Here is a 25184-nt window from a genome sequence, read left to right on the forward strand (position 1 = left end):
TCAAAAGATGCATGAATTCCAGTGCAGTTGCATAATTGGGCAAATAAACGTGGTTGTGTAATTTATGTACTTTCACAGACTGCAGCGTACTTGTGAGTTTAAAGAGCCCATGTGGCCTAACATGACTTCTGCGTTTGATATAGTTTTTAATTACTGTGCCACAACATTTATCTCAAAGCTTCAAAGTACAACAAAAATAAATATTTGAAAAGAAAATTAATTAATGGGAAATAAAGTAATAATTAACACAAAACATTAAAAGGTAAAATAAATATTTTAAACGAAAATAAACTGATGGGAAATAAATTAATAATTAACAAAACATTAAAAAAGACCCCAGAAAAATGTTTCTCCTTAATTAAAATGACAAAAGTAATCAAAATCCAGAAGTAAATAAAGTGGCAGCACTTCACAATAAGTTTCATTCGCTAGCATTAGTTAAATACTTTAGTTAACATGAACTAATGCATTATTAAAATCAAAAGTTGTGCTTGTTAATAATAGTTAATGAGCTATGAATTAACATGAACAAACAACACAAAAAATTGTTAAATACTGTAATAAATGTATTGTTCGTTGTTTGTTCATGTTAGTTAATACATTAATGGTAACACTTAACGGTTTCTTAACTAGTTGTTTATTAGCATGCACATTAGAATATTAGCCATTTATTAGTACTAATTAAGCACATATTAATGCCTTATTCTACATGACCTTATTCTACATCCCCTTCCCAACACCTAAATTTAACTATCCTACTAACTATTAATAATCTGCAAATTAAGAATTTATTGATGAAAAATAGTGAATAAGTGTACCCTATTCTAAAGTGTAACCACATTAACTAACATTAACTAATGGAACGTTATTGTAAAGTGTAACCAAGGGTTGCATTGTTAGCAACTAGCAACAAAGATGAATAAATACTGCAATAAATGTATTACTTATTAATATTTAATGCATTAACTAATGCTAAGTAATGGAACCAGTAACACATGTTAGTTAATAAAAATACAGTTGTTCGTTGTTTGTTCATGTTAGTTCACAGTGCATTAACTAATATTAGCAAACAAACTTGTGCTTTTAATAATGCATTAGTAAATGCTGAAATTAACATAGACTAAGATTAATAAATGCTTTAGAAGTACTGTTGTTATGTTGTTAACTAATGTTAACTAATGAACTTTATTGTAAAGTGTTACCATGAAAACAATCTAAATGGTAACACTTAACAATAAGGTATCATTTGTTAATACAGTTATTGCCAGTGTTGGGGGGTAACGCATTACAAGTAATGTGAGATACGTAATATTATTACTTTTTCCAAGTAACTAGTAAAGTAACGCATTACTTTTTAATTGACAAGAAATTATTTTTTCAAAAAAGTAACGGCAGTTACTTTTCTCCCCATTTGTTGATTAAAAGCTCTCCTGTCCCCATGTTGAGAGAAATCGGGAGTAAGATGTTAGTTCTAGAATAAATGTGAACATGCATAAATTCATCTCACTCACAAAAAAATTAAATCACACTCAAAATGAACAAAAACAGTGAAATTCAATTTAGAATATATGTTAAGTAATACTAATATACTTTATGCATTTAATCCCATTTTATTAACCGATCTCTTTGCTGCTGACATTTACTTTTCTCAAAGCCTGAGGCTTTTGGTGTGAAAAGGCTTTTACATTTGCCAAAAATAGAACTTTTTATATTAAATACAAACAAGCAAGCCCTGACCAGATTTAAAAAGTAACGCAAAAGTAAAGTAACGCATTACTTTCCATAAAAAGTAACTAAGTAACCTAATTAGTTACTTTTTCTAGGGAGTAACTCAATATTGTAATGCATTACTTTTAAAAGTAACTTTCCCCAACACTGGTGATTGCACTATTTATTAATCTTTGTTCATTTTAGTTAATAAAAATACAGTTGTTCATTGTCTGTTCATGTTAGTTCACAACGCATTAACTAATGTTAACAAACACAACTTGTGGTTTTAATAATGCATTAGTAAATGATAAAAATGAATATTAACTAAGATTAATAAATGCTGTAGTATTGTTCATTCTTAGTTAATATTAACTAATGTTGTTAACCAATGTTAACTAATGAACTTTATTGTAAAGTGCTACCATGGAACCATCTAAATTTGTTATGTATTAACCAACATGAACTAAGTAATGAACAATACAGTTATTACACTATTATTTAATCTTTGTTATTATACAAAAATACAGTTTATTGTTTGTTCATGTTAGTTTACAACGCATTAACTGATGTTAACAACACTTTTATATGCATTAGTAGATGCTGAAATGAATATTAACTAAGATTAATAAATGCTGTAGAAGTATTGTTCATTCTTAGTTAATGTTAACTAATGTTGTTAACTAATGAACCTTACTGTAAAGTGTTACCATGGAAACTTAGCAAATAGTCATCTAAATGGTATCATTTGTTAATACAGTTATTGCACTATTTATTCATCTTTGTTATTATATAAAAATACAGTTTATTGTTTGTTCATGTTAGTTCACAATGCATTAACTAATGTTAACAAACACAACTTGTGGTTTTAACAAAGCAATAGTAAACGCTAAAAATGAACATTAAGATTAGTGAATGCTGTAGAAGTATTGTTCATTTTCAGTTCCTGTTAACTAATCAAACTTAGAAGCATTATCACTAGTGATCTCAGAGTTCTGGACCCCACTGTAATGTAAAATTGTTTGGTTAATAAATGACGCATGGAAATGTGCAGTACAATGCAAAAGACTTTAATAAACTTCCAAAGCTCAAACATACATAAAACAGTTATATACAGTTTACTTCACATGTTGGCAAATCAATGTAGAATACAAAGATAATGTAAGGTGCTTCATATATAATGAAAGTGATTTAACCAACTCCTTACATGAAAAGAAAAAGTCAATTCTTTTTTTTCCTCCCCTCTCTTATATCCAGACATGTCTAATTGTTTCTTGCACAGTGCTACAGTTTTATATGAGTCATTCTGTGTTTCCTACTCCAGAGCGTTATACTTGACACCATTAAGACATCTGATACCTCCGCAAGAATAAGAGGTCAAACATTTGGGCCCAAAGACACTTCTCCAAATCAGTCCATTTGCTAAAAAGGAGTAAATTACTGCTTGAACAAAAGTGCTAGCCATCGAAGCAATTTATTAGTGATGTAATAGTCATTCAAGACGGAAATACCCGACTGTTAAGTTTCACAAAAGAGAGCTTTAGCTGTGGGATGCTTATTATCACGACTTTAAAGTGCTCATGTAAAGTGAGCTCTCGGTTTATCGTAAATTTATTGCTGTTGACATAAAATCAGAATAGTCCACGTGTTGTATTCTCGTGCTCGGTACTGTGTTTTCTACGTTTGATATACTTGTTTTTTCTTTTTTTTTTTTTTTTTTTTTTTTTTTTTTTAAGTCGTCTCAGCTGTATGAATACATAGCATGTCAGTTTCAGAATATACAAACACCCAGGTGATGTAACTAAAACCTACCATCTCGTATGACAAGATTGCCAGAGGCTTTCTATTCAAAATCAGTAAATACATCTCACAGGTTATATTGGCTCTGGTAAAAGCGGACTACAACAGACAACATACAAAGGTCAAACCCGGTGTCCCTTTCTACTGCGAACAAGGGGATTCTTTGATTAGGAAGCGGGAGCGCCATCCCATGTGATTGCGGCTTAGCGTAAGCATTAGGGCTCTTTTTAAACCTTCCGCGTCGCAAATTCGGAGGCGATCGGTGACGGAGCTAAAACGTGTCGGTGCCTCCTACGGAGGGCCATGCATTTCAACGTTAACGAGCGAGGAGAGCCGTGGCAATCGGAGACGAGGAGCTCGCCGTGATCTATCAGAGCACAGAATGAACAAACGATAAAAGCGGGTGAGCAAATGATACGAAAGAGGAAAAAAGAAACAACCACCAGGCACGTCGAAGTTGTGTCAATTGAGAAAATCAGTGAACAAAATCAATAAATAGACACACAGACGACAAGGACTGTGCAGCTGCTATACATAAATACATATCTATATAAACATCCTATACAGAGGTCTTTGCCATATTCATATTCCATTTGGATAAGCAGTGGAGTGGAGGTGTCTCTCGTGCCCTATCTCATGAATGAGGACAAAAGGGGTTAAACAAAGCATTTCAAACCTCCCACAAGTCACAAGCAGAGCTTCGGACGGTTAAATTAGTCTGACGTTACTCTCTAGGACTCGTTTGAGGCTGGAGAATCTGTACAGTTCGTGTTTTCACCTCTTCAGTGAGTGCCTTCCTCTCCCTCCCTCCCTCTCTTTAGGAAATGGCAGCTAGAGATTGATTTTTATCCTGTGGGAGCGAGCTGTACCTGTGCCACAGAGTGTGCCATAGAGTGGTGGTTTCAGTGCCGTCTCCTGTAATATAGAGAGACAGACAGATATAGGGAGATTGTAGTTACAAAATCATCTGGCTTGCTAGGCTGCAGTATGTACTGTGTAAGATGATAATGAAGGCCTCTCTCTCTGGACATATACATTCACGTATTCGTGCATACATAGAGAGAGAGGGAGAGAACAGCATTCTTCAAGGAACAGACCGAAAGGGGTTCGTGTTAATTGCATCTCGTCGGATTTGCCTTGAAGAATGCTGGGAAAAGTGACTAGTCAGTGCATGCAGGTAAACCAAATTGCTTTTCGCTCCAAATGTGCCGCTACACCCACCACACTACAGCAACACTCATTCATTGATGACAACAGGAAGCTCATGTGACTAAAAACACATTTCTTGCATAAGTGCTATAACACTTTAATGAACATGTTTCAAAAATACGCTAAAACTCAACTAATAAGGTTATATTCATTATTACTCAATCTGTTAAATTCATCAGCGAGAGCAGCTGTGGATGTGTTGAATCTAATGAGCATGTGCGAGAGGAAAGTACTATTTCAAAGCTCTTTATATTGTAGACTCACTCTTCGGCAATGCTAAATGAACACTGAGTGACTTTTAAAAAAACTGATATTACAAGGCAGCTTCACTGGTAGAACACGACGACAGTGATGTCAAGGTCGTGGTTCGTTTCCCGGGAAACGCACATGCCGGTAAAACGTATACGAATGAAATCAGGATGAAAAAAAAAAACACAGCTGTACCAACTTCAAAAAGGCAAAAACGTGTAATTCTTAACCTCATGTGCTTTCAGGATTCTTTGATGAATGAAAAGAATTTATGTTTATAACATTATAAATGCCTGTTCTGTTATTTTTAATTAATATTTAATGCATCTTTGCTGAATAAAAGTAGTCATTTATTAGATAATATTAAACTGCTCATTTTTCTAAAGAAACATTGTCCAACTGCAACACCAGCACGTAAAGTTACAGCGGGAGACCACGTCTCTCTTGCCTCCCCTGAGCCCACTGAGTTTTAACAAACCCCCTAAAGCGTGCAGTGAGTTTAATGAGGGGTAAACAAATGAATGGGAAATGACGAATGGAAAAATCACGTGAGATGATCATATCTCCATCTTGATATGATTGTATATGACTGGTTATATAACTGATTGGCTGTGACTGGTTCATGCGATGAATCCGGCCTCTTGTGTTTGAGAGCGTTCTGCTTTCCCAAATCAGTCTAAATGAACAATATAATGGCGTTAGTGGGAAGATTAATTTTAAAAAGTAAGTAAACAACGTACACATTTAGATATAACCACTTTATGTCAAAATAAGACTTAAAATGACATGAAAACAAGATTTGTTTGAGTTTTTAGTGAGTAATCAGCTTGGTGAAATTTAAAAAGTAAATCTCTGTGCCTGTGACCAATATTTAGCAAGCTTTGATGACTGATGATTAGATGATATATATATATATATATATATATATATATATATATATATATATATATATATATATATATATATATATATATATATATATATATGTTTAAAAGGTAACTATTAAAAAAAAATAGCTGAATGTAAGTTGCTGTAAGCAAATTGTTTAAACTGTTACTGCCTTGAGTTATTATTTTGGAATAAATGTAAAAACACCAACTTGATGAGAATCATACTTGGCTTTAATAAATAGAATATTGATAACACTGTTAATGTAAAAATATAAATATAATAGTTTTTTCTTTTCTTTTTCTGATAGTGAAAGTAATGTTTATTTAACCAAGGAAATGTGGCAGGGACATGAGTTTACATTTGATTAATATTATAAGCATTATATGTGACCACGGACCACAAAACCAGTCATAATGAGATTCGTACATCACCTGAAAGCTGAATAAATATGCTTTACATTGGTATTTGGTTTGTTAAGGTTGGACAATATTTGGCTGAGATACAACTATTTAAAAATCTGCAATCTGAGGGCGCAAAAAAAATCAAAATATTGAGAAAATCACCTTTGAAGTTGTCAAAATTAAGTTCTTAGCAATGCATATTACTAATCAAAAATTAAGTTTTGATTTATTTATGGTAGGAAATTTACAAAATATCTTCATGGAACATGATCTTTACCAAATATCCTAATGATTTTTGCCATAAAAGAAAAATCTATAATTGTGACCCATACAATGTATTTTTGGCTATTGCTAAAAGATCCAAAGCTGACTTGTGGCATGTAAGGGATTTAACATGTTTTATGTGCCTTTATTAACAATGGTGATGTAATAACCAAAATATTAAACTACTGAGCAAAGCAATTATGGCTGGACCTCTGGATAGTACTATTAATGGCAAATGAAATTTTATTTAGGATAATCTGTGGCAGAATCAGACAGTTAAGAAAAGGCATAAACACATTTAAAGCTTGTGAATTTTAAACGAACATGCAGAATATATTACTAAAGGGCAAGATGCACAAGAATTGCTGATGGGCTAAACGCTGCAGAAATCGCCTGGAGTTTGACACGACTGGAGGTAATCAATAAAGAGAGAGAAATTCAAGAGAGATCAATCACTTCATGTTCTCAAAAACGCGTTTGGTTGGAAATCTAGGCACATCTGCCCTATACCCGGCGAGACTCGAAAATGAAGTCGAATTTGAATTATTGAAACACGGGTGGGTGAGAGCACAAACTGTGGACTCAAGGACATCCTCTCCCATATTTTATGATGTTTTTGAAATGCTGAATGTACCATGAAGTCTGATGCAAAGAAAATGTGTTTGACTGTGAGGCCCCATAAGCCTGTGAGGGCATATTCATACCAGTCCAAATGGAGACGGGTTTGCAAGTAACATGAGGCTAGAATGGCGAAGCGACTGACCTCAAATGCACCCCTGCTCTGAATATAGAGGCCTTATAGCGTTGATTTGACTAGAGTTCTTGCATATTCATGGCCTTGCCAGGGATCAGTCAAGTACGGCAGAATTTACTTGATCTGCCACAACTAAAGTGTGTATTCAGACAGAAGCCCCCCCACCACCGGAGGGATTGACCTCTAAAATCACTGTCTGAGAACAGTGAAAGATAAAAGAAAGGCAGAGATGAGTGAAAGGGGTGGGAAAGAGGTTCGTGGTGGTGCTCGGAATGCAGAATGGACCGCTGATGGTATTATGAGCCATATGGCCCATAAATATGTTGTATTTTGACGAGCTTTTCTTTGATGCTGACATCATTCCCAGCCCTGCTAAGCATCCCATTGACCTTCATCAGCGAGTGTTTCCTGGGCGAAATGCATCCTTTAATGGTCCCTACAAATGTTCTTGCACCTATTCATCATGGCAAATTCAGACATGATGCTTCTCAGACATCGAGATGGGGTCGCTAAAGTTAAATAATGCTGACATTTGTGTCACTGCTTTATAGCTAACATGAGACACTAGAGATTTTTCACCAAATACGGGGCCAGCAGGTACAAGACATGATATGATATTCTAGATTCTGTACTGCAATATCCGCTGTCTGTTTGTCAGTAATGGCTCCGAGATGCCATCCAAGTCGTGTTTTACAATGACTAAGTAAGAAGAAATGTTGAAGACAACAGCCAATGTATGAAAGCAAAAATTAGCTTTACCAAAAACATGGAAAGGTTAGATACATAAAGAGCACTTTATTTCAGAATTGGAGATGATTCAACAATGTCTAACTTTTTTCTAATGGGTTCTTTCAATAGATTATACCTGTCAAAACGTACAGGACACCTTTAAGATGTACAGAAATATCACTAGGGCATGCAACGTTAAACTCAATATCTTTAAAACTTAAAGAAGCTTAAGTTTTTTTCTCAATAAATGAGAAAAAAATTAAATAAAATATATTATATATGAAGAGTTCAGATGCAAAACCCCCTGAAAGCCATCTCAGTCAAAAATGAGAGAATGATACTGAGTGAATGCTCTCGACACATATTATATGTCCATCAAGTACTTTTACTTCAAACTCGCTAAAATCCCAGCCTTAGCCCAATAGGAAGGACCGGTACTTCTAAAATTAATTAATAAAAAATTTTTTTTTAAAGAAAGACGTCAGATGGATTTTGCATCTGAACTCTTTATATAGATCCAGTCCAAATCTGCTCAAAGAAAGGGTCACTGTCATTAAGAATGCATTTTTTTTCTACAATAAATAAATACTAATTTTATTCTCTCCTCATACACACACACACACACACAGACACACATTAATTTGTTGCAGTAGCTGTAGTATTGACAGTACAAGGCACCACAAGGCACCATATGAATAGGATTTTAATCACAAATATTTCAAGAATCTGATGCAAGGTTTCAAAACCTTCAACAAATATTTCTGCATATTTCAAAATATGCAGAAGCAAGGAGACAACTATGGCAGGGCAAATTACAAATCTAACCTGAATTATGTGTCATTCCATAATCTCACTATGTAAGCAGGCTTATGTATAATGCACCATGGCAGAGCGTTGCTTTTAACTGCATTTTAAAATAAAGGCCTCATGGTGAAAATGGAACATCAGCTATGTGTGGGTGTCACCTTAAATTACCATGCGCACAATGCATCTGAGTGGATATACTGTAATTTGTAAGAAATATGCAGAGGGGGATTTTCTTCAATAAGGACAAGAGCTCACAGTGGATGACATGATATTACAGAAAAAAAAAACAAGATTGTCTGTGTCTGAATGCTATAAAAAAAAAAAAAAAAAAAAAAAAAAACGTATTTCGACAGCTAGGTACTGATCATGTAGATTGTGAGCTATATCGCTATCTACATGCTCAGTCTTGTTGGAATTTAGGCCCCTGGAGTCTTGCCAGCATACATTCCTGACCCCAGTCCTGTGCTTTCTAACCTGCCTGAGAAAATGGCTACGCTGCACACCCGATGCCTGGTCATTAAAAACATGCAGTTGATAGGTAAAATGAATGGTGTTTCAAGCTATTAGTGAATATGCTTCTATTTAAGTCTCACGGTCCCACAGCTCTGTCTTCACCTTGATCTCTCTGACCTACAATCGCACAGCTCAGTCTTCCACTCCACGAGAAAGACCAGTCGCCGCAGCGAGGCCACCTCTCTCTCCACCCCAATTTACATTTACGTCCCTCACCTGCTTTTATTTATTAGCTATTTTGCATTTGGCACATCTCCTCTGGAACCATAGACTAGAATACTAGTATTCAAATGAACCTTCGTCTCATTAATGCCGGCAATTTTCCACTGAGACAACTTATAATGTTTCCTTTGGACTGAGTTCGAAATTCTATTTAAAAATAATCAGTCTTTCCCTACTATGTTACAAGTTTTAGCTCTAATGAGTTCTATCAAGCATTTCTGTGGGAAACAATTGTTTCAGCAGTGTGCATCTGTTCTGTTGTGCCTGTGGAACGCAACCCTATCTTGTTTGGTTTTCTGTCAAGCATGCTTGGTTTTGGCATGTCAATCAAGAACAAACATAGCTGTAATCTCAAGCTAGCACTCTTGTTTTTTATACACACAAAAAGTTGTTTTGTTAATAATTACTCTTTAGAATTGAACGTCTGATTGGAGGAATAAAAAAAACATCCCATAATCAAAGCCATCCAACATCTCGCTATCTGTCAGTAGTCTTCTTACTGTAACATGTTCTTTCAGTTGATAAATGGTGCCATTTTTTCTACAGTCATCTTCAGTGAAGACGTGAAATGCTGTTTTGGCTAATATGAGCACACAAGCATAAAACCAACAACCTCCCACTTTTTAAGTTTCAGATTTTCATTTGCATATTGCATCCTGACATGCATGCATCTTCGAGCCCTTGTTGAAGCTCAGCACATGCGGCTGTCACCCGCTATTCTACATCTTTCTATCACAAGGACAGTACAAATGGGAGCTGGAGCAGCGAGTGGTTTAAGAAAGGAAGTTGTGAATTACCTGTCTGGTGTGGATTTGTCCAGGTGCCTTGAAGCCCCCTTGACAGCTGCACTCTGAAACGCTGTAGGGGTCGGAGCTGCTGGAGGAACATTTGGAGAGTGAGTCACAGCCCACCACGAATGTGTTGTCCAGTGGGAGTTCCTGAATGACATGATGCTTCTTGGGAGCCACAGGGGTCTCTGGTTTGATCTGGAATGTCGGCTGAGGGGAAGCGGATTTGTAGTGCTTGGCTAAGTCAGGACTGTCGGGTTTGAAAGTAGTCGGTGTGGTAGCCCAGTTGTACTTTCCCATTGTCTGCTCCTCGAGTTCTACAGGGAGGTCTAAGGTGCCGTTGATGTGCTCGTGAGTAGGGTCGTCGCTCTTGGGTTCCTCGATGGTTACGAAATTCAGCAGCAAACTTTTTGGGGACCTCTTCTTCTTCTTCTTTTTCTTTTTAATCTGCCGACCCTCCTGGTTGGGTGATACCCACTCGCCGCTCTGCTTACTCTTCTGGACAACTTTGTGTCTCGGTGTCTGTCGACAGCGTACCAAAGCAGTCACAAAGATCACCAAGATAACAGTCATAGTTCCAGCTATTATGGCAATAACAACAATTACGTAGCCGTTGGTCTGGGGTGTCACCTCGTTGTCCCCAATGTTCCGCTCCAAAGGAGTCTCCAAACTTTTGCGAAGTTGTTCCTGAATAAACGTGGCGTTGGAGACAGTGTCGTTGACAAACAAATGAACAAGGGCGATTGCATGCAAGGACTCCGGCTGTCCCAAGTCCTTGACCTTCACCACCAGCCTATGAAGGCCTTGGTCTGCCGTTACAATCTTCTCCTGCAGAGTTATGTTGCCTGTCGTTTTGTCAATGGCAAACAGTCCTCTCGGAGAGCCTCCGATAATACTGTACTGAAGCTCAGCGTTCATCCCAGTGTCATTGTCAATGGCAAATACTCTGGTCACCACTGATCCAGGGCTGGTGGTTGAAGGTACTAGATCATAGGAGTAGTTCGAGGAGGGAATGACAAACACCGGTCGATTGTCGTTCACATCAACAACATTTATGGTGACCTTGGCATAGGAGGTGGTTTGCATTTGACCTGCGTCCACAGCCTTGACAACAAACGTGTAGGAACTTTGCTGCTCCCTGTCGAAGGTAATGTTTGGTTTGATCACCCCGGTTTTGGGGTCGATGATGAAATTGTCCTTCCCATTTATGATTGAGAGAGTGACGACCGCATTGTCACCAGCATCCGCATCCGTGACAGTGATCAAACCCACCGTCCCGTACAAAGGCAGGTTCTCAGGCACATAGAAGTTGTACTCAGGATGGGTAAAGGCTGGACTGTTGTCATTTTGGTCTTGGACTATTAGCTTCACGGTGACGTTGCTTTGGAGAGGGGTAGAACCATTATCCCTGGCAATGACTGTGAATGAGTACTTCTCCTGCTTCTCTCTATCCAGCCTTTTGACAACAGAAAGGATTCCAGACCGGGGATCTATGTTAAACCCATCAGGAGCATCTGGGCCAAGACTATAAATAATAAGGGCATTAGAACCACTATCTGCATCTGTTGCGCTGATTTTTATCAACTGTGTGCCCGGGTCATTGTTTTCCGGAATGGACAGCTGGATTTCAGGCTGAGGGAAAACTGGGACATTGTCGTTCTCATCCTTTATTTTAATCAGAACCATTGCCGAAGTGTTCAGAGGAGGTTTACCAGAGTCAGACGCAACTATCCGAATGGCATACTCTCGAGTTGTCTCGTAATCTAAGGGTGCGGCCGTTTCAAGCAAAAACTGGTCGTTGAAGACCGGCTTCAGTCGGAAAGGTACATCATGATCAGTGTAACAAGTCACTTTCCCATTCAGATCCGCATCTCTGTCCGTCACAGTAATTAGGGCTATTTTTGTGTTGAGGGGGGCATTTTCAGACAACAGCACAGTGCCATTAACGAGATTCATTATATAGCGGGTATCTATAGAGGGGACGTTGTCATTAATGTCTGTTACATTGACTATCACTGTAGCCCTTGAAGGGGTAGAGCTTCCGTCACTGGCCAGCACTATAAGCTTGTGCACCGGGTTGACTTCCCTGTCCAACGGCTGCTTGATGGTAATCAGTCCAGTTGTACTGTCAATAGCAAAATGTCGTTTCGTGGCAGGGGAGATTTGGTTGCTGAAGGAGAATTGAATCTGAGCATTGGATCCCAGATCAGCATCTGTGGCATGAAGGTGAGTGACAGATGTTCCCATTGGGGCATTTTCAGGAACGTTTACCTCCACCTCGCTGTCCTTGAACACCGGCCGATTGTCATTCACATCTGAGACGGTGACCTGCAGAATGGCTGTGCTGGACTTTGGAGGGGTGCCACCATCCTCTACTTTAATTTTCATCACAAAGGTGTCCTTCGTCTCCCGATCGAGGCTCTGCTGGACTATGAGTTGGGGCCATTTGTCTCCTTCAGGCGTCTCGATGATGTCCAGGCCAAATTCGCTCACGCTCTGGAAAATATAAAAAGAAATAGCAGTCATGTAAACAGTTTGCAGTATATTTGACCAAGAACAGCAAGTGTTTAGCTAAATGTCAGTAAGAGGACACGTCCACTTGGTGTTTATACTTAAAATCCTATGGTGCCTTTTTCCATCTGTTTCAGTTGTTATTAATGTTGTTGTTGTTATTATTATTGTGCCTATTACTAGGTTATCATACATTTAATGTAAGTGTGTTATGATAATCTCTCAGACAGAACTCAGAGAAGTAAAAAACATACAAATACTAATGTGTTTGAGCCAGTCATTTATTCTGGCTTCCAACAGATGTTGGCTTTCGCTCCAGCATTAAACCTTGGGGTTAAAGTTCTTTAATCCTGTGAGAAAATGCACAAGGTCTTCAAAATATTTACTTGAAAAGCCCATCCGAGGGATATGATCCTATAAAGCAAACATTGGATCCCCACACAGTAAACAATTCCATCAAGCACCTGAAAACAAAATATCTGCCATAAACGATGCAGAGAGCACAGATTTTTCCCCAAAAGTAAACAGGTCTAAGATGTGGTAAACAATCAAAAATTGTTTGTTGGAGGGGAAATTACTTTGTGTCATTCCATATTTACTTGGGTAAGCATAAATCGATGCACATATTCTTGTTTGTAATATTTCAGCAAGCCTTTTATTGACCCTCATGATTTTTTTTTTCTTCCCTGACCTTTGCTGACTCCTTAATAAGCGTGCTTAGTTTACATTTTCTTAAAAACGTAAAAAAAACATTTGCCAGTCTGACAGAAAATTGCAGATTTAACATTCAAAACATTCTCTACCAACCAGTACAAGTAACAAAGCCACACTGCATCTCATAGCAATATAATAATAAAACTGCGAGTTCTAGCTCTATCCTCTGGTGTATTCTGCTTTGCTGCACACAACTTATTGTTTTACCCAACTAGCAAGACTCTGATGTAGTTTATGGAAGACAGCTTGTGCAGTTTCAAGTTCATATGTGAAGCAAGAAGCTGCAAAAGGAGTCAAAGAGATAAGCTTCCATTTTAAATATACTGCCAGACCACCACAGATTAAAGAAAAGGGAGAAACCTGAACATTAAAAAAAGCTTTTCTCCCAGCAAGGAGCTAAATCTAGGCAACAGCAAAGCCTGAGGAAAATGAAAACAAATGCATATGTAATCCCCCTGAGAAACCAGCTTTGACTGTTTAAAATAATTGCCTTCCTACCGAAACTGGCCCTAATATTTATGATTACAGATCAGGCTACATGGTACAGCAGAGCATCACGCCTATATTTCGTATCCTATATTTCGGTGGTTGGCGAGCGAGGGAGACAGGGGAACAGTGCCTGAATGAGAGTCAAGCACATTTGTGAAACAAAGAGGCTCTTTGAAGCTCTTTCAGTCAAAAACATTTCATGCTAGAACAAGAAAAGGCAACTTCCTTAAGAGATAAGCTTCCTGCCTCACATAAAGCTGGGAAAGATTACTCTGTCTAGGCACATATTTCAAATGTGATTACGATACATATATGCATTTCCCATGCTATGGGTGATCTTGAATCATTTAGCCTGGCACTAACAAACCGCTTTTTATGGGCACACTGCACGTAGCCACAAATTAACGACAATGGCAAATGACAATTTATATTTTGGGTTGACAAAGTGAGCTTTGCACATGCTAAAATCATGCAACATCCCCCTTTGGTGGTTCTTGGCACACTTTTGTGACCATCTGTGGTCTACTGTCAGCACTACCAACACATGCAAAAACGTGCATATCAAAGCACATCCAAGTACATAATTAGCATTAAAACAGAAAAGTTATAAAAGGAACCATTTGGGTGCCTACATATATTAGCACTTGCAGAGCAGCTTTGTTTTTCTTCATTAAACAGTGGGCACAACTCAACAAAAGTGACTGCAGTGATGATGTATATGGAAAAATCAACACAAAAGCTGTGAGAAGCAAATCTGTGGTTATGATAAAGGTGGGTTAGAGTTTGTCAGTTACAAATGCATGCATGGTGACCATAAGGGCTTTCTTTCATTAGTCATCTATGACTGTTTTGTCGTTTATACAGAGAGCTAAAACATGGATTAGTTAATGAGTCTGGTTTTAAAATGCCTAGCAATGAGGAGATCAATCATAATTTTTCAAGCCAGGCCCATAGAAAATGAGGCTGGGGAATTCCGATTATCTTCAGACAGAGTCAGGTAGAGTAAAAGGAACATGAATCACAGGCCCAAGGGAAGTGACAAATGTCTGAAATTAATACAGGTAGTGCATACGAATCTACATATTCATACCAACTGACCCATAGAGCATTATGAGCGACGCACGGGATGAATCTCTTTTGTTCAAGTTAAGACTGACAGGGGATGATACTGGGTGTAAGACAATGCCGCAAAACTTGCTTAAACTCAACCCAATTGTCTGGTGCAATCAAGAAATATATGCAGAGGCGAATGTCAGTTATAAATAGCCCAAAGAGAGCGGCATCTAACGGTAGAATATTAAGCATCAGTAGGCTTCATTTTACATAGTTCAACCTCAGAGTTTCTCTCAGATTTGCAGACTGGCTGAAGTATCTGCTGTATGAATCAATGAGATGACCTTCTACAGCAACGACTCCGAATGAACTCAGTCTCAACAACTGAGAAACTGAATATTTTAGACGCTTGGACCTAGAACGCATTATTGTGCTAGAATGCAGTATAAAGTACGACACACAAAGCCATAAATATTTCACTTAAACTAAATTGTATAACTCTTTTTGATTGTTGAACTACCAACAGACCTAAACCATTTGCCTGTGACCAAAACACAGCGCTGTCTCCTTGGTGAAACTTTGGCTGAAGAATCTGCCAGAAATTAGGAACAAATGAAACCTGGAACCAACTGACAGGTAGTAATGTGATTAGAATCTGCTACCATTTCCCCAGCGTCCACTATTGTCCAGAAATCAGTTTACCTTATCCACTCATCCTTAAAGTTAACGGACTTTTACTTAAAGTGATTCTCAAGGGAGTGAAGTTACCAAACGTTCGGTTTAATGAGCACCTATACTCTCTCTTAAGCTAATTGTTATAATTAATATTATTTATTTATTGTTTCCTGGGAAACAAACCCTTTGTGAGAGGTGTCAGAACCCTTCAGCTCGACTTCAGGCACAACAATTACTTTGTTCAAAGAGGATGATGTCTTTCTCGAGAATCAAACGCAAGACTTTGTGGTGCAATATTCATGGAAACTCTTTATGACATATTACTTGTCAGCCCTTGATCATTAATGCATCATTCGACTGGCTCTTCTCATTGTCTTGAACTGAAATAACTGGAGAAGTGCGAGCTTAAAAAATAAAATAAAAATCACACTTTCGATAAATTATTTAAGCTGAGCTAGTTTCTCTTCCAAGCTAGTTTCAAATCGGAATCAGACACAGATGAAAACCAAAACACTCATGAATTATTGAAATGAAATGGTCACAAATTTAACACTGACCTTGACTCCCCCAAATAAGCAATCCAATGGAGACCTGGCTGCGCCGAAAGATCTAAAACGCGACGCGGATCTGAAATGACAATGACAGTGTGGTCCCAGGCGATTAAAACCACACAAATGGCTTCAAAAGGAGAGAAACGGCTTTCTTAATGTGAGGTTAGAGTGCTTAAACGGCAGGGTAAAAATAACAATGAGTTGGGTGGAACCCACAACAGAAAAGTCAATATCCTCATCCCATGAGCCTGATCTGATCCACATGCCTCCAGATAGGACTTGTAAAGAGGTTCTCTTTAAGTGATAAAATCTCTTCTAATGGAAAGCACTCCTCCAGCCATGCATGGTATTACTTTCTGTAGGCTGACCTTGATAGTGTCCAGAGGTGCTTCTGTGCATCGTTCCAGGTGACATGGCAACACTAACGCTGATGGAACAATTAATATGGCACTGCAATTAAAACCGGGGTAGGCAATAACGGCCCTCTGTGTCATAAGCGAGGGCTTCCTCCTTAGGGGACACGACTGGAATGAGTAAAGAGCAGGAGAGGGATTGCTATCAGAGCTCTTTCAAAGCTATGCGCGCAGCAGCTGTGGCCCACAATGCTAATCGTGCAGCTCCATGCTGACGGTGAGCCGGTCTAAACCATTACTGTGTGGGAGCTTCAGAGATGCGTACTCTCACAGGACCATGCGAACGCAGTCCAAGAGGTGGATCCGCGGCCAGATGCCGCTCGTGGGATGCTTTCAACAACCTCAGAGGATGAAACATATCCTCCCTTTCCATTTCTGTTTACTTAGATCTACCCTCACCAAACTCGCATGCATGATTCATAAAAAGAAACACTACACTTGCAGACGTAGAACAAATGAAATCATCTGAAAGGCAACAGAGCCTTTACATATTTATTGTAATTTTATGAGGCAACGCACTGGTCATTTTCCAAGCACAGACAATCGAGAGAGCCGCAGCAGGCTTGCCAGAGAGAGAGAGAGAGAGAGAGAGAGCAAGAGCGAGAAAGAGACTCTTTAAAAATGCAAATTGGTAACTTAATCAGACATGAAAAGCAAGGATTCGGCTAATTCTCAAAAGAAAAGGTACAAATTACTCTTTCACACTTTAATGACAGTCTTGGGCTCTTTGTTTCACACTGTATTTGAATTTCACACTGTATTTGAATTTTAATTAAAATACAGGGCGACCTTTCTTGGGAATTCCAGTTCATTCAGTGAACTGCGCTACGTCGTAATCTTCTGCGCTGTGACTGACAGCCCAGATGTATGCGAGTGTGCTTAGTGACTTTTTACCACTTCTGAGGTTAATGGGCCTTCTGACACTGTATAAAATGCTAAATTAAATACACATGCATCTGCTACTGTATATATTTTAATAGCACGCATACCATTATCCTACTTTTTTTCAGTTTGAGCGGACTATATTAAGCCGCTGAGAATATTGCGCTAGTTTCTCAGAAGACATCAATTAGAAGAAAGCACACTTCTCCCCATCTACCTCGGTGCAATTATCAACTTACCTTACACAAAACAGGAAATTACTTTTAAAACCTTGAGCCAAAAACTATTTTTTATTGCTTACTGTGCTATTTTTATTCTGGACATTAAAGGCCCATTAAATGGCGGTGTCACGTTATAAATCACAGCTGAACGTTGAACTCACCTTGACTAGCTCGTAGTGTTGAATCCCATTGATCCCTATATCGGGGTCAAATGCGGAAGGGACAGGGTAGCGGCTGTTAATGGCTGTGTTTTCTGGAATGGAGATGTTGATGACCGTCGATTGAAAGAGTGGGGCGTTGTCGTTGATGTCTTCGATGAGGAAGCGGATCTTGACCAGTCGAAAAATCTCGTCGGGTAGCACGGCGACCTCGATCTCATAAAAGCAGCGCTTCTCGTTGAAGACTCCGGAACAGAGTTTCTCACGGTCGATGCGGTTGGCTGTGGTGAAAATCTCTCCCGTGCTTGCTTCTACCTTGACCAAAGGCACATCACCTGTCTTGTAGACAGGTTTAAACTGCAGCGCAGAAGAGAGTTTAATGTCTGGATCTAGGTTCAAGTTTAGGTCTTTGCGCAGGTTTCCGATGCGCACATTCTCCGGCTGCTCTTCTTTGACCGTGTAGTCCTTCTCTTGAGCCCGGCACATCAAGAACAGGCAGGTGAGTAAAACCACCAGAACATGGGCCTCACTTGCCAAGTCCATACTCAGAGTAGGTGCTGCACTCTCTTCAAAGATCTGCAAGGTCTGCTAGAGGAAGATAGGTAGGGAAAAAAGAAAGAAGGTCATACATCTATGAAACACAGTTCTGATACAAATAGCTTTTTGATCCTTTAAAACATTAATTCTTTGGGGGAGCATTTTAGATTTTTGGCTTGCCAAATATAACAGTTCTGTTCAGCCTCATGTATTTCCAAACCTGTATGACTTTCTTCTGTGGAACAGAAAGGGAACACAAAAAAGAAAAATAAGTGCTGGTTGCTCTTCTTCCCGGCAATTACAATAATGGAGACTGAGCTTTTAAAATCTTTAACCATGTTCATGAGAGTAGCAATGTGAACAAATCATCTTGAGATGGATCTTTTCAAATGAATCACAGTCTGAGTCACCCGACTGATCCGCTTCTCAAGCTCTCACTGTGAGTCAACTCACTGAATCAGACTACTTCAGATGCAGCGGTAAAAAGCTTACAAAAAGTAAAAAACAAAAAAAAAAAAAAAAACCACCCGTTTCAACTTAATAACTTGAGTTCAGCAGCTGCCTTAAAATTTTAAGTTGAGTTGAAATGACTTGTATTTTTGAGTTGATTTAACTTAAAATATTAAAGGCAGCTGCTAAACTTAGTTTTTAAGTTGAAACTGGTAAAAACTTTTTACAGTGTATATGGACTACGTTTTTTAATACTTTTATGGTCCTTTTGCCCTTTTATCCCCCTTCACATTGCATAGTAGTGGTAGTAATAGTTATTTCTTTTTATTGCCATGTCAGCATCTATACCTTCATGGCAAAAATGGAATAACACAAAAGTTACATAAAATAAAAACCAAGGAGACAAAATAATCTAATTTTTAAAATTAACACATGATAAAAAAAAAAGGTCTAATCTTACCAAACAAGTCCCTAAATGAGTGTATGTCATAAAAAAGTTGTCTACTTGCATTTAAACCAAGATAGTCCAATAAAAAAATGTTTCTTCACACTGCAAAGAAATGCTTTAGTATATTTGTCTTTCAAGTAAAATATACAAACAGCTTAAAACAAGACAGAAAAAGACAAAAGATCCTTGTTTTCACAGAAATCTCAAACTAGCAAGGTTTTTGTGAAAATGAGAGGGGAAAACACTATTTGCCAATGGGGTAAGAAAGAAACTACACAGAAAATAGATTTTTTTTTCTTCTTTTGTGTTCCAAAGAAGAAAGAAAATCACACAGGTTTGGAACAACATGAGGGTGAGTAAGCAACAGTTTACATTGCTGGGTGAACTACCACTTTAGCCACATTTTTTTTTTAACACAAAAGGAAAAAGAAACTGTTTAAACAAGAGGAATCATTGTTTAAAGCCATCAAATGCTACTAAATACAACACAGAATTGCATTAGAGAAGCTCTCCAGATTTTATACTGCACATAATGGACTCTTGTACGCCATTGGCAACACTCAACAGAGCTACAATGCATGATATCAGATTACACTATGTTGATATTCTGAGCAGCCAAGCTGTAACTGTAGTGTAAGTAAGAGTTTTATGATCTGAAGTTGAAGAATAAAGACATGACTCCCAAATGACTGTCAATATCCCTCAGAAGAATAGGACAAAGCCATAACTCAAAAGCACCAAGACATGATTTATGAATCAGCATTTCAGTGTTTGTTGCCAACTTGCTCGATGGCCACACAAATCCTGTCAGGGCATTATATAAATAAAAGTAGCCAGAGGGCTGAGGCTTTCACAATGTGCCAACAACTCAACTAGGTCACAGAGAACTGGTGGGGGAGATGCCTAACACTTCCAGACTCTGGGTTTTGTTAGTTTACAGAGTTGTCCACGCAGTGTTATTTCTGTTTAAATGCACTGCCCTTCACCCTTACAAATCAACAACTCCAAACTCAGAGAGTCTGACTTGCTTTTAAATCAAAGCAATTGTAATAACGCACACCGAGATCATTAATGAAAGTAGGAGTATCCAATATAGCTTCAGTAAATTCATTATTCAAATATAGCATGTTACTAGCACGACAAAGAAAAATTACAGCTCACGGCATAATGTTTTTGAAATGGGATATCCTGGAAATACAATGACTCCCCATTCGTCAAGTCATTAATGTGTAATTTGTATGTGTCAAAAGGATGTTTGTTTAAAAGCAAAGCCGAACGCAGCAGAGATACACGACCGTGTACCTTGAAGATTCGCTTCACACATCAAAAATTCATCACAAAGGCTGATTTCTTTAAACACACATCGAGCTAAAGGCCCCAATTTTTTAGTTGCTCAAGTCTAAGCTGTCAGCGAGTTGTTCTGTTTTTCACAGCGAACACTCGGGCTGGACTGTAGGGACTCATTAAAGGTTTGTTGGGCAGACGAGCACCACTCAGAGTATTTACATGACAGTGATCAATGACCAGCTTACTATCTTCACATATTCTCAGACTGTTATGTTGTTCTTTGAAGAAAGTAGTGAAAAATGATTTGGTTTGCTTTTGAAGATTGCACCATTTTTGAGTCGGCGAGAGCAAAGCAATTACTATTCACCTACTGTACTCTGATAAGCCCGAAAGAGTCCAAGGCTGCATCCGACAATGCATAATGAAGAGGACTTACTGGCTAAGGAGTGCATTGCAGAACGGTGCATAAAAGATGAAAAGGCGATCTACATCTAAATAACCGCAACTGACACTAGCCGTGATGCGGACGGGCCTTTAAAACGCGTGATGAGGGCCACGGGTCTCTTGTTCTGCGAATTCCTTCGCATTTTCAGATAATCAGTTTACTGTCAACAATAACGAATCGCAGAGAGAGAATGCTGATGAACCTGTATAACCCAAAATAGCAGCAAATAGTGTAGACAGTATAAGCTCCAGCTCTCAGTAAGTGATGTCTGGCATTTTGTATGGAGCTCTGCTACCCAGGGACGTGGTGCTGGGATTAGACAATTCCACACGGGAGCCCGCATGTCACTCCTCCCCATATTTAGGACAGTTTATGTTGTTGCGAAAACTCGCGGAGCCATTTTCAGATTTACTCCTGGGAGCGATTCTTTCAAAACTATACTCTGGATGGATTTGCAAAGCTTTGAGTTTCAACTTTCCCAATCTTTGGAAACTTGCAGCTTGAGGGTGAATAGAGAGAATTAGCTGGGAAAATTGCGCTCAGGGGTATCGGTGCGACTCTCTCCCTGCTTGCACAGGGTTCCAGTGATCTATTCTGAGCGGCGGACCATGCGTTCCAGGGAGTATGCAAAAGCCGTCCTTCCCTCCGGAGCCTGGAGTGAGCGGCACAAAGACTTTGGAGCGCTTTACGTGACAACGTGATGGACAGGCCTGCCTGTTTTTTGATTTCGAGCTGAGCTGTCAAGGAAGAAAATAATTCTACGTGTCAACCTCAAGTTCATGCTGAATCGCTGTCTATATGAATCAGCAGGAACTCAACGCTGCAGAGGTGGAAAAATCGATACGGTTCAACCTACCAAACGGGCATCAGATTAAAACGATCAAATTTAATACGAACGGTAATTAAAGCAAAATGACATTTAGAATAATGATTAAAGCCGCTTATGGAAGTTAAACTGGGACAACTGCCTGAAGCGTGTCACTTAACTCGTTCTTATCAGAAGCATCGCTCTCTTTATCGCTTTAAAGAAACCCCGTGTGTGCGTGATTCTTTGACATTTCGATGTCTTGTTTGAGTTCGCCCTCCACCTTTTGCCATTAGCAGCTTGAGACCCATAACCCCCATGCCAGCTGTTCGCCAGCCTACCTGCTGTCCTTCTTGTGTTGTCAGGATGTCAGGCTTTTCATCAACACAAAACATGCTTTTTAATAATTTATTCAGCCTTTATGGCATCAAATAGGTGGTAATGAAAAACATGTGGTATTATTATTAAACATGAACATTACTTTTATTATTGTTGTGTTGTTGTTCTGCAAGATCACTGTCTTATTTTCATATCTCTTAATTAATTGCAACAGGCTAGACTGACGCGTCACATGAAGTTAGGATCCTTTTGAAACACACAGATGAGATTTGATGCTGACTACACCGATTCTAAGAACCAATGATCAATTGAACGATCAATAGTGAAGTATTAACACACCAAACAGGCTGCCAGCCGCAACGGATAAACAGATGTAGCGAACGCCAAAGAGTCGATTTAGATCCGTAAGCAAAGATTATGCATCCAAACAGTCATGTTTGCCATTTATCAATTTATCAAAGTTTCCATGCAGTCAGATGACAAAATAAGTTACGGCTAGCTTCGGCCAAGAAGGAACTGAGAGTGATTTTGTTTGCGTAAAATGGTGTGCCATGAATCACGGCTGAGATTTTTGCTAATTTGAATCATAAATAATCATAGTAAAACTTGATTTAATTCTTTAGACCAACATCAGCCAATTTATTGTGGGCACTTTCGGTGGAACAACATGTCAGCTGCTGATATATCATTCTCCCAAATTGATTTTATATGGACAAACATTGCAAAGTGTCTAACATGCCAATGAAACTCTAAATCTTAAAGGCTGGTATTTGGCCTGTAATGCATCATTCATCTTCACTCTTTCCCTTTGAATTTTCCCTTTAATAAATAAATAAATAAATAATGAAATGTATTATGTCTATAAGTTATAAATGACAGAAATTAGAAGCACAGGGGGCTTTTCATAAATGAAGGGTAACATTTATCAAAGAAGATGATCATCCCTCCTTTTCCACTACAACTTTTATGGATTATTTTATGCATTAAAATATTTAGAGTACTTATATGAACTATATGTTAATATATATTATAGTTATAAAGCAAAAAGGTTTCATATAAACAAATTAAATTTAGCTCACCTTGCTCTAAAACACAAACACGGCCTGTAAAGTGTTGAAATGTAAAAAAAAAAAAAAAAAAAAAAAAAAAGAGATAAATTATGCTAATTTATAATCTGTATATTGAAGGTGATAAAGCATGAATTGTCTCTCACTGTAATGCAGGGCAAGATAAATAAATAAATAAAACTGCCAATAGAGGGCACTGGAGTGGTCACAGTGTGGTCAAAATAAAACAATTAATATAGAATAATTAAGCATTCATATATTAACGGTTACATAGTTGGAAGGCAAACTCTTATCCTAATTATCAGATAATGCAAGATCACTTTATATAATACATTAGGACACTGTACCAAGTGTAACCACCTTGACCAGCACCGCAGTGCAGATTCAGTATTCAGCAATGACAGGCATAATTGTTATTGCATGCTTTTTTCTGCCAATTTCATATTTGAAGTTTGCTGATAGAACCGGAGAACTGATATCATCATTCATTGCCAGATAAGTTTGTTGATACTTATCAATGATGATACTGATAGCTTATAAAGCAATACAGAACGTTCTGAAACATCTGACTTCATAATAATACATTTTTGCATTTTTGAAGCCTTAACTAGTTATGTAGCGTTACTGGATTACAGGCAACTACATTAGTGTAACAGCTGTTTTGGGACATGTACTGTATATCGCTTTCATGTTCGATGACATCATATTTCTAGTGGCAAATGAAGACTGAAAAAAACTTGTCTTTCGTCTTGCATAAAATAATTCTTAACTCACACCCTTAGATGTGCCATAACTTTCATATATAGAGACAAAATTTTGTTTTAGATATAATTTACTCTCTATATTATAACAACGCAACATTCAATATATTTAGAACTACATATAAAGAATTTAAAAAAATTGAAATGATAGGCTAGAGGGAATGAACTTTTAGAGTTACTATCTAAGTCAAGATGGGATTTTATTGTTTCTTGTATACTGTTAAAAATTTCACAACATTCCTTCAGTATCGACTCCAGGGGCTCGGTGCTTTCCACACACCATGAAGAAATGTGAAAACTGGTAAAAATTACTACAAACAATGGGTTATGAAGAGAAAGGCCTGCTGAATTTCTCCATATGAGTGTTGCTCAACCAGCAGATAAACACTTTTAAAATGAAAACCAGTTGCATCATTTTGCCTTAAAGCACAAAACATTATTGAACTCTTGTCCCCATGAAAATCTAAATTAGAAATTAATCAGATTCGACACGCATACCTGTCATCTAAGGTCAACTGGTGCATAACAGAATGTGAACAAAGCAAGCAGAATGTATTACATCTACACTGCGCTCCCCAGTGCACTTGTATGCTTATATTTGGACACTTCCCTTAAAATTACCATGGTAACTAAAGTAGTTTGCACCAAAATACCATAGTCACTGTTGGTATTACCAAGGTAAGACTGATATGTCAACATGGGATCCTTGCAAACAGTGTAAGGCTTTAAGAATCTCTTATTTTGTTGTTGTATTACAGATTGACAATATCAAGCTGCAACACATTTTCAGAAGTGACACTAAATGTAGTATCTACACTGTTAATAATAAAGCTTCCAATTAGAATGGTAAGGTTTAACCTGAGGTGAACATTTTAAATTACACAAACAATCTAAATGTTGTATCATTATTAGGTATTATTTTCTAGTTGTTGAGAAAACTATTTTTATAGTTCTTCACAGGTTCACCAAACCATACACTGATCTGAAGAACCTATAATTTAACATGAAGAACTTTTAATCTCCAGTGAAATCCATACTCCCATA

General features: G+C 38.0%; 1 protein-coding gene across 4 annotated transcripts in view; it reads right to left on the reverse strand.

Moving 5' to 3' along the window:
* The window catches only part of pcdh11 (protocadherin 11), a 247973-nt gene that overhangs the window by 188318 nt on the left and 34471 nt on the right, over window positions 1-25184 (reverse strand). For 2 of the 4 annotated variants that reach the window (XM_051127679.1, XM_051127682.1), the window contains 2 exons: window positions 18005-18586; window positions 10344-12830 (listed from right to left, as the gene is read on the reverse strand). In XM_051127679.1, coding sequence (XP_050983636.1) covers window positions 10344-12830; window positions 18005-18586 — 3069 coding nt within the window. Of the gene's footprint in view, window positions 1-3399; window positions 4423-10343; window positions 12831-18004; window positions 18590-25184 lie in introns of those variants that run through there. The other 2 variants (XM_051127683.1, XM_051127681.1) reach the window with 2 other exon arrangements.

The sequence above is a fragment of the Labeo rohita genome, chromosome 14 (assembly GCF_022985175.1).
Source record: "Labeo rohita strain BAU-BD-2019 chromosome 14, IGBB_LRoh.1.0, whole genome shotgun sequence".
NCBI lineage: Eukaryota > Metazoa > Chordata > Actinopteri > Cypriniformes > Cyprinidae > Labeo > Labeo rohita.